General features: G+C 38.6%; 1 protein-coding gene across 2 annotated transcripts in view; it reads right to left on the bottom strand.

Annotated features, from left to right (window-relative positions):
- The window catches only part of GRK3 (G protein-coupled receptor kinase 3), a 114,402-nt gene that overhangs the window by 47,408 nt on the left and 49,695 nt on the right, over positions 1-17,299 (bottom strand). The window contains exons 3-5 of one of the 2 annotated variants that reach the window (XM_061141658.1): positions 17,032-17,105; positions 6,152-6,253; positions 4,189-4,263 (exon numbers count right to left, since the gene is read on the bottom strand). In XM_061141658.1, the coding sequence (XP_060997641.1) occupies positions 4,189-4,263; positions 6,152-6,253; positions 17,032-17,105 (251 nt within the window). The remainder of the gene's footprint in view (positions 1-4,188; positions 4,264-6,151; positions 6,254-17,031; positions 17,106-17,299) is intronic. The other variant, XM_061141659.1, reaches the window with a different exon arrangement.

The following is a 17,299-nucleotide window of genomic DNA, read 5'->3' on the forward strand; positions in this document are numbered from 1 at the left end:
TGAAGCTTTTTGTAGCTCCAAAGTCCTATGTGTCTATAATGAAAGATAACAGTCACCTTTGCCAAGTCTTCTAGATGCTAAACACCAAGGCCACAAGTCTCAAGAGGTTCAAAAGATATTAAGTGTGCAAAGATGTATGAAAGACTAAATTTGTATGTAACAGATTTTCTATTTACAGAAACTCTTATGTTAACATTTTTTTCATATTTTATAAAATATCCTGTACCAGAAATTCTTAAGACCAGATATGATATACCACACTGCCGCTTTCAACATGAAGGACCACAAAATGTGTCAGGTGAGCAACGCAAAAACCAAAGTTCAATACTGGGGTCATGAGCAAACGACCTCACTGCTCTGATTCTTGGTTTCCTCAATCTGTAAGGTGGGAGAGTTACATCTAATCTTCAAGGCCGTTGTGAGGATTTAATAAGATTCAGAACACTGAGACTCCCCTGTGGCTCAGACGGTCAAGAATCCGCTTGCAATGCAGGAGACCTGGGATGGATCCCTGGGTCGGGAAGATCCCCTGGAGGAGGGCATGGCAATCGACTCCAGTATTCTTGCCTGGAGAATCCCCATGGACAGAGGAGCCTGGCGGTCTATAGTCCGTGGGGTTTCAAAGAGTCAGACACGACTGAACGACTAAGCACAGAACACTCAGGGTCAAACATGGGGCTTGGCACATCCCAGGAATGTAACGTAAGCCAGGACTCCTCCCAACTCTTGCCACCAAATGTACCTATGCAATTAATTATTTCTAAAGTCAATTTTTCAAACAAAAAGAATAAAAAGCATTTTGTATTTATTTTCAGAGCATATTTTTAACTACCTTGTTCTCCTTGACAAGAAATTTCACCTCAGGCATCATATTTCCCAATGTTTAAATATATGATAAACCTATGGCAATCAAAATAGTATGGTACTAACATAAAAACAGGCCTTATGGATCAATGGAACAGAACAGAGTTCAGAAATAAATCCACACACCTACAGTCACCTGATCTTTGACAAGGGCATCAGGTATTCAGTGGCGAAATGACAGTCACTTTAATAAACGGAGGATGAGACTGGACCCTTACCTCACACCATGTACAACAATCAACTCAAGATGAATTAAAGACTTAAATGTAAGACCTGAAACCATACAACTAGAAGAAAACATGGGAAAAAGCTTCTTGACACTGGTTTGGGTGATGATTTTTTGGATATGACATCAAAAGCTCTGGCAACAAAAGCAAAAACAGACGAGTGGGATAGCATGAGACTAAAACGCTTCTGCAGAGCAAAGGAAACAATTAACAGAGTGAACAGGCAGCCTGTAGAATGAAAGAAGTTATTTATAAACTACATGATATGAGGTTAATATTCAAAACATGTGAGGAACTCAACTCGACAGCAAAAGCCCAAATAACCCAATTCAAGATTGGGCTGAAGACCTGAATAGACATTTTTCAAAAGAGATAATAAATGGCCAACAGGCATATGAAAAGGTGCTCAGCATCACTAATCATCATGGAAATGCAAATCAAAACCACAGAGAGGTATCGTCTCACACCTGTCAGGATGACTGTTATCAGAAAGCCAAGAGGTACATGTTGGTGAGGATACAGAGAAAAGGGAATCCTTGTGCACTGTTGGTGGGAATGCAAACTGGGACAGCCATTACAGAAAACAGTATAAAGATTCCTTCTGGTATATATCCAAAGGAAATTAAATCAGTATCTTGAAGAGATACCTGCATGCCCATGTTCACTGCGGCATTACTTCACAATAGTAAAGATAACGGAGATAACCTAAGTGTACGTCAGTGGATGAATGGATAAAGAAAATGGAGGATGGAGATATACATGTATAGATACATATATATGTGAACACCCACACACACAAAATGGTATACTCCATTCTGTTCTCTAAAAAGAAGGAAATCCTGAGATTTACAACACAACAGGTGACTCTGGAGAACACTATGCTAAGTGAAACAAGCCAGACACAGAAAGACAATTACAAGCTGATCTCTCCTGTATGTGAAATCTAAAAAAAGTCTAACTTATAAAAGCAGAGTAGAAGGTTGGTTGCCAAGGGTTAGGAAGTGGGGAAAATGGGGAGATGTTGCTTAAAGGGTACAAAGTTTCAGTTCTGCAGGATAAATAAGTCTTGGAGAGCTAATGTCCAGTATGGGGACTATAGTTAATAGTACTGTATTGTACACTTGAAATTTGCTAAGAAAGTTGATCTTAAGTGTTCTCACCACACATGCATAAACAAATATAACTAAATGAAGTGATGAGTATGCTGATTAGTTAGATTACAACAATCATTTCACAATGAATACACATATCAAAACATCACACTGTATACTTTCAATTATACACAATTTTTATTTGTCAATTATAACTCATTTAAAGCCAGGGGGGGAAATACCAACTCAAAGAATATCAAGTAACTTTAACGTTAGTTAAATGTTATAGAGATCAATGTCCCTCTATAAACAGGGTATCCAAACACATAACTTCTATTTTATACTTTGACCACTATGTTTTAATGGTACGTATTATACTGAATTGCACTAAAATGCTTTCTTATTTAAACCAACATGACTATTTCCTTCACCACTGAAATAAAAATACCAGCTATTCTATATCTGTTTTATCAGAACATTACTCAGTTATTTTCTTATGAACAAATCAGTGAAGTGCTTTTAAAAGATATATTGGAGACATGGCTTCTAAATCAATGTTTCTTGAAGCCACAAAGTTAATTTTGTTGGTCTTTGTATCTCTCATCTGGAACTATCTTTTTAAATGTTATTTATGCTATAGGAAAAGTTAACATCAGAGTTGTAAAATCTATGTATATAATATAGCAATATTAAATGTAACTGACTACACAACTACCTCTGAACCATGTCAAAGTCAGAAAACTGAAATTCTGACATGAAAATTTCACAGAGGCAACAAAAAGCAGGTAATCAAATTGCACTTTCTGACTGTGAGGTGTTAGAGAAGATTGACATTTATGGAGTGCTGTGATAGACAGGCCTGGTACAAAGCAGCTCATATGCACTGGGTCCTCAAAACCCCATTCACGGGACAGGCTGCTGGCGTTTCTACTCCACAGAGGGAAAACCAGAAGTGTGGAGAGGTATGGTGCCTTGCCCAGGGTCTTGAAACTCAGGTCGCTGAATTCAGAGCCCAAGCTTATGACCAACTAGACTATACTAAAAGGTCTGACGTTTTAAGAGATGTCCATCTAATCATTTTGGCAGAAAGGCAGCAGCTGGTTTGGTTACTGTATCCAAATGTTCTCAGAGTCAAGCCAGTATCTTTTCTACAGAATAATCAGATTCATTTTGTATATAAATAAACCCAACCATAAGGCACTAAGGCAAAAATCAACTTATTTCTCTTCAAATGACTGAATAATCCAAGAAAACAATAAACTAGTTGTTTTCATTTATGAAAACCATTACCTTAATAAATGGCATTCTTTCCTATTTCTTGTAACTCCCAGAAACATAAAAAGTACAAGATCCACTTGGAAATTTGACCATGCCCTTGTAAGCTGCCGTCTCTATAGAAATCCCACGGGATAACAAAAAAAGCTCTCATGAAGAAAACCACTGCATCTAAAGAGCAGCCAAGACATGGGCCCATCAGTTGTGGATCGACGTTTTCTGAGCCTTATAATTTAAATCTATGATTCTGTTGTGTTCAAGATAAGAGGAGCTGAGGCAAAATCCAATTTCTCAGTCACGACTCCAAGGCCATTCATTCCCTCTTGATTGCTGAAAATGAATCTGTTTCTTCTGAGGAAGGATCGCCATGGGGACCAACACCTGTACCACTGAAAAGTAAATCTTGCCCAGTCCCTGCTCATCACAGGTGTCTGGGATGTCAAACAGGAAAAGGCTTTTCCCTCCAATGTCTCCTCTTGATTGATTTATAGGAAAAAAACATTAAAAGAATGCTCTAGCAGCCTTTTTCAGGACAGCCTTTATGATGCTGGCATAAGAGCACATTTCAATGAGAAGACAGATGATATTAAACTTTGGTTCTTCCAGATAAACCTCTAGGTAAGAAATACAGTCTCGAAATTCCGCCAGCACTTTCACCCAAGCAAAGAATGCACCCAAATACAACCATTAAGTGAATTAGAAACATTTATTTGGAGAGCATTTTACCTTACCTGAAAAAGAGTTGATGTCACTTGTTTCTTGGATAGATGACTTTGTACATGTTCTACTGCTTGCTTTGAGAATGGCTTTAAAAAAACACACACAATGTTTTCTTTTTCTTTTTCCCCCACAAATATAAAACAGAGCAAACCTCTGTAAATCTTACAGTGTCACAACATACAATTTAACACAACAGTTACTAAGCAGTAACCTATGGTGATCACATCAACATGCATTCTTAAAAAAAAATCTGCTATATGTTTGCGGACAAGCCAAACAGATGATTGTGCCTCAGAGCTTCCAGAGTTCTTAAAAACTATGTCGAGAAGGGTGATACACATGGGGGCATCTAACTGAAATATCTATGCCCACAAGAGATCAAGGCTACTTCAACTTAAAAAGGGTGTAAGGAATCGTATTGTCACCGTATTAATATTAATTGCATCATCTCTCAGTTGGCTGATACTGGGGTCCTAAAAACATAAAATTTCTATTTCATGAGAGAACATGAATGCACAAAGATATACCTAAGAATTAAATGCCAGGATCACAAAGCTAAACCACAGTGTTGGAAAGACTCTAGGTTAAGGAAAGGCTTGCTGTAACCACTGCAAAGAGGAATTGGTTCTAAAAGAATGAAACTCAACACTGACAAAATTAGAAACCCTGTCCTCCCCCTAAACTTCAAATTATGTCTGAAGTAATGCACAAGAAGAAGAGCTTAAAAAAGCATATCACTCTGCTAAAAACCCTCTAAACTGCTGCCCTACATGAAAGCTATGTCTACAGAGGCTTTCTTAGTGAACATGTGGCATTTTCCAAGGTCCAACCATCCCCAGCAAGGCAGCGAGGCACAGAGACTTACGGTAAGCTCTAGCTCAGAAGTTCAGTAAGCACTGCAGACAACACAATAAATACAGAAGCACGAAAGTGTATCATTGTCATGACCAGTGCTGTCCAATCAGACTCGCTGCGATGATGGAAATGCTGTGAATCTGGGCTGATGCCACCAGCCACATGTGGGTACTGCACATTTCAAATGCGGCTCAGGAGGACGTCAGGAATTAAAATTTTAGTTCCATTTGATTTTAATTAATACAAACATACTTCCCTGGTGACTCAGTGGTAAAGAACCCGCCTGCCTATGCAGGAGATGCGGGTTTGATCCCTAGGTCGGGAAGATCCCTTGGAGAAGGGGATGGCAACCCACTCCAGTATTCTTGCCTGGGAAATCCATAGACAGAGGAGCCTGATGGACTACAGTCACGACTTAAGAGACTAAACAACAACAAATGTAAACACAATTAAATACTCGCACAGGGCTAGTGGCTACTGCATTGGACACAGCAGTCCAGGGCTCTTAGGACACTTCTTTGAAAAACAGTTTTCATGTAGAGATATTACAATGTACGTTTTCATTATTAATTATTCCACTCACTTCTGGTGGAAGAATTTCCTAGGAACTTTGTTTATCCTAATGACTGAATAAGATTGTTTCTCTGATTTACAAGCAAAAAAAAAAAGACTTCAAGACTTCAACCATCATTCAACTATTAGTGAACTATATTAACATAATAATTACAATCAACCTTATTAATTCAAAGAAAGCATTTAAGATATTTATCGATCAATATTTGATTAGCCTAATTGTTAAAGGAGAGCTAAATGAAAAACAATAAAGCTTAATTTCCTTAGAGAGTCGAGAACTGAGCTTAGCCTTTTCTTGCACTGATCTGCATTAGCCATTTTATCAACATCTGTACTGAAAGCAACCAAACCTTATTAAAAGTACATGGAGCAGCAGATATTGGATCAGTATTACCAGGAAACAAACGACAAAACTTGAGAAACATGGGTTCCATCCTGGATGAATACCTTTAAACCTTTCCTCCTATTTTAACTTTTATTCTAAAAACATGTGAAGCCTGTCTCATTTACTCATACTGAATTAATAAAATAAGCAGAGGTACTTACATGTGAACAAGACAGCAACTCCTTCATGATGTAAGTATCATAAATTTGTCGACTTCTACAAAGGCGATCTTCCTCATTCTCAAGCTTTTCATATTCTTTTATCTAGACAGTTAAAAGTTATGATTGTTAGGTACTGTCTTCCTAGAAACTTACTTTATTAAAAGATATTACTTGTCTTGGCAAAAACCACTTCCACATGAGATCAAGCAAATTACTTGAACTGGCCAGTGCACAGGAAACAACTACTTCTAATGTTGAAATAATGAAGCTGGAATAATTTAAATTCAACTTGGGACATACGAATGGATTTTTTCCTAAGATGAACCTTGATGCTTAAATTTAGAAACACAATATTAGGAAACAAACACTGCCATGGTTACAATTATCTTATGATATAGCAGCCATGGACCATTCATTCTTGCCAATTCTCCTTTCCAAAGCACAAATAATTTGAACTTGGCAGTAATCCATTTCTATGAGTTATGATGGGGATCATTTTCACTTGACTACAGTGTTACAAAACTCAGGAGGAAAAAATAATAATGAATTGTCAGGATTCCTGCAGAGATTTTTAAAAGTCAACTAAATCTTTTGGAAAGACATTCATCATAGATAAAAGCACTGGTTTTTCACATTGGAACCGTCTCTGCACTCTAAAAGTATTAACAGAAAGGTTCCTTCAAATAGTAACCTGACGTGTGTTAAGATAGACTAAATAATAAAATGGGCTTAGCAAACACGCTTTGTGAGGACATGGTCTCTATTACTTTAACCTCACAAGTTCTCAGATCAGAGAAGTGTTTTTACTCCTTTACAGAAATATGTTAAATCTGAAAGACATTAAAAAAGAATGCATTTGAATCAGTTCTAATGAGGTGGATGAAACTGGAGCCTATAATACAGAGTGAAGTAAGCCAGAAGAAAAACACCAATACAGTATACTAACGCATATATATGGAATTTAGAAAGATGGTAACGATAACCCTGTATGCAAGACAGCAAAAGAGACACAGATGTACTGAACAGTCTTTTGGACTCTGCGGGAGAGGGCAAGGGTGGGATGATATGGGAGAATGGTATATTGCCACATGTAAATTATCATATGTGAAATGAATCGCCAGTCCAGGTTCGATGCATGATACAGGGCGCTCAGGGCCAGTGCACTGGGATGACCCAGAGGGATGGGATGGGGAGGGAGGTGGGAGGGGGGTTCAGGATGGGGAACACATGTACACTCGTGGTGGATTCAAGTCAGTGTATGGCAAAACCAATACAATGTTGTAAAGTAAAATAAATAAATTAATTTTTAAAAATCTAAAAGACAGGAAGAGAATGAAAACAAACGAAATATGGAGTTGGTAGGAAGATTGCAGTGAAGATTTTCAACATAATGACTAATAACTACATAGGACTTATTTCTGAAAAAACAGAAAATTTTCCTACCAAGTAACCAGTTCTACTTTCATTATATCTGAGCACTTCTTATTCTGCTATGATTCTGACCACTCCTAGAGGTGAGAATACAAACTGAATGGAAATAAAAGCTACCTTTTTACTGTATAGTCTCAGCTTGATAAGGCTTCCCTGATAGTTCAGTTGGTAAAGAATCCGCCTGCAACGCAGGACACCTGGGTTCAATCCCTGGGTTGGGAAGATCCCCTGGAGAAGGAAGGTTACCCACTCCAGTATCCTGGCCTGGAGAATTCCAAGGACTGTATAGTGACTGAGTGACTTTCACTCAGTTTGACAAGTTTTGAAATCAAAACCAGTAAATCCTGTGAGAATTTCTGATAATGAAAGGGCATGGTTGGCAGGGAGAAGAGTATGCACAGAGCATGAAGCATATACAGTATGTGTATGAAGGCTAATTGCTTCACACACTGAGAAATTACTGGGATCATCTTAACTGTCCTTAAATATCAATGAGATGGCTGAAATTCACAAGTCTGTAACTGCCTGGGCTTAGAATGAGGTCTTCTTGGGGCAGACACTGAAATTGAACATATAGGCAGGAGGCCTAGGGGAGGTTGATACTCCATCCAAGAGGAAAACACTTAAAAAATTTTTTTAATTCTTTACTTTAAAAAAAAAATTTATTGAAATATAGTTGATTTACCATGTCATGTTAGTTTCAGATGTACAACAAAGTGACTCAGTTTATATATATATATATATATCTACATATACATACACACACACACATACAAATATTCTTTTTACATTCTCTCCATAATAAATTATTATAATCTATTGAGTAGAGTTCCCTGCGCCACACAGCAGGTCCTTGCTGGTTACCCATTTTATATGCAGTAATGTGCACATTTCAACCCCAAACTCCTAACAGACCCCTCTCCCCGCCTTTGGTAACCAGAGCTTGTTTTTATGTCTGTGGGTCTACTTCTGTTTTGAAAATAAGTTCATTTGTATCATTTGCTTTTAGATTCCACATATAAGTGGTGTCGTATGATATTTGTCTTTCTCAGTCTGGCTTACTTCACTTTAGTATGACCATCTCCTAGGTCCATCCTAGGAGATGCTGCATGTTGCTGCAAATGGCATTATTTTCTTCTTTTTATGACAGAGTAATATTTCATTGTATATACAGACCACATCTTCTTTATCCATTCATCTGTCGATAGACGAGGTTGCTTCCATGTCTTAGCTATTATAAACAATGCTGCTGTGAACATCGGGGTATATGGGATCTTTTCAAATTATGTTTTTCTCCAGAAGGAAGATATTTTTTAATGAAAAAGCAATCCAGCAGTGTTGGCATAACCAGAGGACCTGGGCTTAATCATCCTAAGTTAACTCAGGAGAACATGTCTACAAGGTTCAAACACCATCCCAGCCGCAAATACGACAGCTGCAAGAAAACAGAAGCTAGACACCGAAATCTGAAGGAGAGCCAGAAAATAAACAAATGACTCTGGCTTGGCTGATTTCTTTTGTTGTTTTGTCAGGTTTTAGTAAGGTCCAAAAATTAATGTCAGAATGCTAGGATAAAAGAGGTGGACTATCAGTGAACCAAAGGCAAATGTTTCTGCCTAAACATACAAATAAACTCTAGGAATACTAAACCTGCATGGAATTATTACCCTCAAACACAAGTGTAAGGAAACCTAAATCTATGTTCTGGGGCCTGTAAAGCAAGCTGATACCTGATTCAACGGGAGTTTTCTATGAACTGTAAGAGACTGACTATACAGAAAATCCTAGTTTCTTGCGCAAACCGTGCCCTGAACCATAGTTCTGGCTCTAGTGAGTGCCTTGTGCTCCACAAACCCCGACTTGAACAACAGCAAAGGTTAATTCTTAGTAGGCAAAGCAAGAGCTTAGCATCTGGGGCTGTAATTCAAAATTCACTTTCTATTATCAGTCAGACCACTAATTGAAGAACATGCAGTCAACCATCAATTAGCTCTGGACAGGATGCCCTGACCGTGGTACACACAGAGAAAGCGTCACCCCTAATTCTGGCGGGCGGGTTGCCCAGGGAATGGAGCAGGCGGAGGCCCAGGTTCAAGGTGAAAGGTCGCCGCTAGAGCAGAACAGAAGCATCACCACCAGTGACGAACACTCACTGACCGTGTGGTCCCCCTTTCTGCTTTGGTGGTTACAGAGCTCACAGCTCAGCATGTAGCCTAAACACAGAACCCTAAGAGCAAGCCCCTTTGGCCCACAGCTGTCACAGGCCCCCCTCTCTCTGTCTCCCATCTGTCCCACTGCCATTCCAGCCTAGTAAAGTCACAGCGGCCTCTGCCTTGCCCAGTCAAGGGCCTCTCTTTCTGTCCTCAGCTCCCTGACGTGCCAGCAGCGTTCGGCTCAGGGCTGCACTCCTGCCTCGTCTGAGTTCTGGGACCTCCTCTGACTTCTGGGGTCTATACTCCCAGGAGTTTGCCACTCTGGCTCCTCTTCTTCAGTCTCCCTTGATAATTCTTCCTCTTCTGCTAGACTTCTAACTACTGAAGTGCCTCAGAGCATGGTGCTAGGAAACCCCTTTTTCATCCACTATATTCTCCTTGGATAAAGCTATTCAGTCGCACAGCTTCAAACACCAATTCTATTCCAATGACTAAGTCTGGGTTTTCAGGACTCACTTCTCTCTCAGAGGTCCAGAGTCTGGATACTGAGCCACCTATTGGATATTTCCACATCCTCTCTACTCCAGCCAATCATGCCCTTCCCCTAGTCTTCTTAATCACAAAAACGAGTAAAACCATCCTCCCAGCTGCTTATGGAGAAGGAAATGGCAACCCACTCCAGTATTCTTGCCTGGAGAATCCCACGGACAGAGGAGCCTGGCGGGCTACAGTCCATGGGGTCTCAAGAGTCGGACACAATTTAGCAACTAAACCACCACCACCACCACCCAGCTGCTTAAGCCAAACAAGAAATAATCATCATTGATTTTGCTCTTTTGCTCACTGTGTCCCCATCATCCCCTACATTCAATTCATTAGCCAATCACGCTGGTTTGATATTCAAAATGTATCACAAACCCAGGCCCTGATTCAGGTCAACCAATCTCTAACAGAACAATTCCGGACATCTGTAAAACCCAACTACACTGGACCACTGAAGAGTGACCAAAAGTACATAGATTATGGGGAAAGGGTATCAAACAGAAGCCAGAAAGAAAGAGAGGATATTCCTGAAAATAAGGAGTCAGAGGAGAGCTGAAAATTCTGCATATAAAATCTCAAAATCTCTGGTGGACTGCATAATGATGTGTGAGCATGACAGACCCAGATTAGTCCAGCAGAGGTTAAAAAAATTGAACAAGATTAAATTGCTACCCACTGCATGAGAAGACAGCATCAAGTCTGAGTAAGCCAAATTAACTCCTGAGACAATACCCAACAGAGAAGCAGTTTAGAGTACCCATAATACCAATGTACAAGATACAATCTAAAACTGTTCTATGTTTGAAGAAACAGAGAAATGTGGGTCATACGCAAGCGAACAGATCATCAGTGAGGACCTATCCAAGGTGATTCAGAGACTGGAATTACCAGAAAAGGATTTTAAAGCAGCCATTATAACTATACTAAAATATGCACAGAAAATATACATATAATGAACAACAAATTAGAAAATAGCAGCAGACAGATAGTAACTATGAAATAAGCCACACTGGAAATCCTATCTGAAAAAAAATTCAACGGATGGACATAACAACAGACAAGAGATACCAAAAGAGTCAATGAGTTTGAAGACAGCTCCATAGAAATTATCTAATCTGAAGAACAGAAAGGAAAAAAAAATATTTGGGGAAAAATTGAACAGGGTATCAGTGATATCTAGGATAATGTCCAAAGATCAAGCATACATATGACTGGAGTTCTAGAGAAAGGAAAAGAAGATATTAAGGTAGAAATAACATTTTATAATGGCCCAAATTTTACCTGACATGGTGAAAAATATAAACTGACAGATTCAAAAAACTAAGTGAATGCCACAAAGGATAAACACAATATCTGAAATTACTCCACTAAAATGCACCTCCTCAGAGAGTCAGTCTTTGACCCAGCAATTTAAGGTGGCCACCAAATCACAATACATCACATTAAGCTTTGAGTCTGTTTTGAGTCATTATTTCCTAATATCTTTCCTATTTATTTATCACCTGTTTATTGTCTGTTTCAACAAAAATAGGAGCTCAAAGAGAGCACAGGTTTTCTGTCTTGCTCATCCCAACAACACTTCTGAGCATTAGTGTTTGACAAATACAGGTTGAATGAGTAAAGAAAATTCTCTAACTTTACCTCTGATGTTACACTTCCTGTTTTCCATGATTTATTGTGAAATCTAGGGTAATATAACTGTTATTATAAGCTTCCTCTAAGTCCAACTGGAGCAAGGTTAACTAATGCCAGGTGCTGCTCTATGCTGCACACACGCGTGACAACCCCAAGGTTGTACTACTTGGGGTTGTACTACTTAGGTACTATCACCCTACTATCACTACTGATAACACTACTATCCCCCTGGTTTTTAGCTGTGGAAAACCCAGGGAGGGCAAAGCAAGACTGACTGACCAACTTCAAGCAGGGACCAGGATCATAAACTAGAAATTAGAGAATCCACTAGGTGGATAAAAGCAAGGAGTCACACTGATAACCTCAGTCTTAGAGGCTGTACTGACTTAAGAGAACTGTATTTGAAGCCCCAACGTGGATGATGCCGTAAAGAACACAGAGCAAGTTGGTCAGGAGCCCTGAACCATTTTCCTTCAAGGAGATGATCTGACAGGCCAGATCCATCACACCAGCCCAGGACAGAGGCGCTGGGGAGAAAGCCAAGGAAGAGAAGGCCCAGTGTTTAGAGTTCAGGTGGAGACATATCAGCAGGAGTCACCACCACACTGGTGAGAAGTGCTTAGGAAATAACCCAGTAGACTGACCATCTGTTTCATCTGCTGAAGGACATGGCTTTGTATTTAACAAAGCAGCTGAGTACATGCTGAAACTGAAGAGGTGAAGCTTTTAAGAACACAGGAAAGAAAAAAAATTTTTGACAGATCAAGCTGTGATTTTCACACAGATAAAATGCCTGATTCAGATTGAAATTAAAAAGTTATTTTGTACTGAGTGAAACCCTTTCAGATTTAGCTTACTTTTTTTTTTCACATGATGCCAAATTATATCATCATTTCATCACCCTTTCTGGAAATACATTAATACAATAAAAAATGTAGAAAAATATCAAGTTTTCATGTATATCAATAAACCAGGGGAAAAAGGAATATCCTTCCAATTTTCAAATGTACAAAGATTACTAATATCAGCCCTAATTATGCCGTGCTTTCTCTGGACCATTTCAAGTGCTTTAGGGTAACGATACATCATGTTAATACTGCTAGCACATGTCATCTCTAAAATATATTTTAATGAATATATTTCCTAACTTTAATTTTAATTTCCTCTGTGACTCATAAATTATTTAGAAGCTATTTGTTTCCAGACAGCTAAGAATTTCTTAACACTCTTGTGAAATTTGAGCTTAAGTCCACTGTGATCATCAAACATACTCTGAACAATTTCAATCTTGAAATTTGCAGAAACTTGCTTTAGGGTCCAGCATATGTTCTATTTTGGTAAGTGTGCCATACGTACTTTAAAGAACACAAACTGTTTTTGCTGAAAGCAGCATTCTGGATGTCAGTTAAGTCAACTGTATTCATCACTTTATTAAGGTCGTCTATATCCTTAATAATTTTTGCCTATTTGTTTCTACAAGCTCTTGAAGTATGTGTGTGTCCCAGGAGGATTGTAGAATTATTTTGTTTTGAACTTCCTGCCTATTTTTGCTTTATGTATTTTAAAGTTACACTATTTGTAACATACAGATTTAAGATGAAGATACTGACTCCTCTATCATGATGAAATCATCTCTATCTCCAGGTAGCATTGTTGTGTACTTTGTCGGATAGTATGCCAGCTTTGCTTCAGTGAGTATGTATATTACAAATCCTCTTCCATCCTTCTGTTTAAAGTATGTCACTTCCTTAAACATGGAATCACTATAATGTACACCTGTAACTTACATAATATTGTATAGCAATTGTATTTTAATTTAAAAGTAAAGTAAAATACTTTAAAATAAATAAATCATGCCACTTATAAGCAGCACATAACATGGTTTTGGTTATTATCCAGTCTGACAAACTTAATCTTTTACCGGGAGTATTTAGTCCATTTATATTAAATATAGTCATTTATACAAATGGATTTTTAGCTACCACACTTCCTCTTTGTTTTCAGTTTGACCTCCTACTTTATGTCTACCTTCTATTCTTTTCCTTTTTTTGGATTAATACAATGTTGTTTTATTTCATATCCCCTCTATTTCAACCTCCTAGATACACATATTTTATTCTCTTAAATGTTACCTTAAGAGGTTACAATATGCATTCTTTACAAATCAATGCAAATTATTACTTTTACTGGCCCCAATAATCCCAGAATCTTAAAATACTTTAACTTTATTAACCCTCTTCCTGCCTTCTGTGATACTCTCATACATTTTAGTTATACACACAGTTTAAACCCTAAGAACATATAATAGTTTTATATGGTCAACATGTGTATATTTCACATGAATATTTACCCTTTATAATGTCTTTCATTCCTTCTTGCATTTCCATCTAGGATAATTTCCCTTCTGCTTGAAGTAGCTCCCTTTAATACTGACGGTAATGCAGTTCCACTACTGACAAATTCTCTTGGTTTTTGTCCAAAACCATCTTTATTTCATCTCCATTTTTTAAGGAAGTTTTGGCTGGGAAAATAATTCTAGATTGGCAGCTTTTCTCTCTCATTACTTTAAAGATGGCCATTTTATTGTCTTTCTTTTTTCTTAATCGTTTGTTAAGATGTCATAGTTGTGTTGGTCATATTACTGCCCCTTTAAAAACGAGGTGTCTTTTTCTAACCTCTGGCTGCTTTTAAAATTTTCTGTCATGGGATTTCAGAGTCTTATATTGATGAGCAAAGATATGTTTCCTTTGTAGTCATCCTGCTTGGGGTTTTCTATGTATTTTGAATCTTTAAGCTGCTGTCTTTAATCATTTTGTAACAGCATTATATCCTCAAATATTGCTTCTGCCCCATTCTCGCTCCTCTCTTTCTGGGACTCCACCTCTACAAAGACCTTTTTAAGTACATCTCACTTGTCTTTAATCCTGTCGCTCACTGTGACAATCTGCTATTGGTTCTAGCCACTGGGTTCTAAGTTAACTACTGTACTTTATTTTCTAGAATATCTGCTTGGTTTTCCACAATAAATTCAAATTATGCCGAAACTCTCTATCCCTTCATCTAATTATTTTGTCCAACTTTCCCACTATTGTCTTAAACATATTATTTATGGTTATTTTTAGGTACTTGCCAGCTAACTCCAATATCTGACTCATCTGTGGGTCTGCTTCTATTGGCTTGTTTATAAATCATATGATCTTGCTTCTTAGGTATCATATCATTTTTTCCTGTATGGTGAATACTGGAGAGTCTTTAAGTATTGTTATTTTCCACCTAGAAAAGAGACAGAGGGCTCCCCTTGCTCTCTGCTGCCACAGGCAGGGAGGGAGTTCACTGCCCAGCAGGGAGCTGAGCTGAGCTGGTCTGGGCTGCCATTTGTGTAGGACTCAGTCTTGAGAGAGTCAAGTCCTAGGCAGGTTGATAAGAAGTCCGGGGCCCCCAAAGAGGAGAAAGGGGTCTGGGGTTCTCAAGGAGGAGGAAAGGACAACCATCTCTTCTTTTTCTCTACATCCTTAGTCTTAGTCACAGAAAATGTTTTTTCCTTTAAGCTGTAAGCTGATGATTACACAATGAACAACTCAGTTTAAACTCTATACTAAGGATTATATAACAATAATGTATCCTGCTTGAGGACAGTTTCTCCTTCATGAAAACCTTTTGACTAAATCCTGTTACCTTAAAATGTATATTATGGGAGTGGGTCTGGTAAGATCTTTCTATTGTTAGTTCTAATCCTGTCATCTTAAAATGTAAATTGTGGGAGTAGGTCTAGTAAGATCTTTAAAACCTTGAGACATTCTTTTGATTTATTGTAATAACAGAGGATGAGATGGTTGGATGCCATCACTGACTCAATGGACATGAGTTTGGGTAAACTCCAGGAGTTGGTGATGGACAGGGAGGCCTGGTGTGCTGGGTTGCAAAGAGTCGGACACGACCGGGCGACTGAACTGAACTGAACTGAATAACCAATTAAACAGTATATAACTCCCTTGCTTAGACCAGTGAGGGGGGCACTCTCCACCCGCTTCTGATGTCCGTGTCAGAAGCTTACTCTGTTCCTTTTCTCACTTTAATAAAACTCTGCTACACAAAAGCTCTTGAGTGATCAAGCCTGGTCCCTGGTCCTAAAGCTAAATCTTCTTCAGAGATCACGAATCCGACACTGTTCACCATAAGCTATCAGTCTGCCTCTGGTTCACCCCCATTCCTAAGGCCTGGCTCTCCCTGGAGTTCAGTGAGATCTCTGTCTCCTCTACACTAGACTCGGTTCTGCCCTTAAGAAGTCTTCATGATGGCTCTTGGGCCCCTGTCCTATCCAACCTTCCAAACTTGGCGTATGTCTTGAGAAAGGGACTCATCATGTTTTGAGGGCCCCTTCAGTCTCATCTGTTCTTTACTCCAGACCCAGAAACCTCTTCTGGTTTTTCTGTCCCCGAGAAAACAGCCTCCTGCCAGGGGCCAAACTTGGAATCTCATCTGCCCACCACACCCACAACCAACCACTGCCCCAGGTGATAAGTGGTTCTAGATCTTCAGAAGGGTTTTCATCTTCTGCCTGTTCTGTTTTCAGATTCGTGCCACAGCAGGTGTACATTTAAATATCATGTAATCCTGCAAGGCTGTGAGAGGTTTCAATGTGTCTTTCAGAAGCTCCTGGCTCTTCAGTCCCTCCCAATGTCTTGCTGGGAAAACGGGCTGTGGGCTTGAGGCCTGCCTCTCCCACCAAGTCTCCAATTTGTTACTCCAGTAATGCGTGACCATAAAACTTTGCTAGTTACTCTTTTATCCAATAGCAGCCCTCTACCTCAGCTTCTGTCTCCAGAATCTGCAAGCTTCTGCAGAAAATAAAATGAGTGAGAATGTTCTGTCTTCTTCCTCTGGAATTTCAGTCCAACTATTCTTCACTGACTCCAGAACACTATACAGTTTTAAAAATATGTTTTTTATAGTTGGTGCCAGCATCTCTAATAAACTATATATTATATCTTGTAACTACTAATTACTTTCAATGAATTTCTAAATATTTGTAAGATATCTATGAGTATTAATATTTCCCAAAGAACAGTTTAAATATGCTTTTGAAATAAAAGCATTGATAAAACAGTCACTTCTTACCTCTTCATAAAACTTCACCTGAGGTACAGCTTCATTAATTTCATTCAAACAAAAATCTTTAAATAGCAAGAAACCTAAAGAAAGAGAATAAAAAATTTCAGGGTGGGCAGTGGATGGAAACTTTATTCCACAGGGTGTTTTCAAATTCATTTGTTTCAACCTCTTCCTCTCCTACATTAAAGAAGAAATTTTAAAAGGTTTTAAGAGACTACTTAATACCTAATGCCTACGAGAAAATAATCCAGGTTAAATAAGAGTATGATACACC

This window comes from Dama dama, chromosome 5 (assembly GCF_033118175.1).
Source record: "Dama dama isolate Ldn47 chromosome 5, ASM3311817v1, whole genome shotgun sequence".
In the NCBI taxonomy this organism is placed as follows: Eukaryota; Metazoa; Chordata; class Mammalia; order Artiodactyla; family Cervidae; genus Dama; species Dama dama.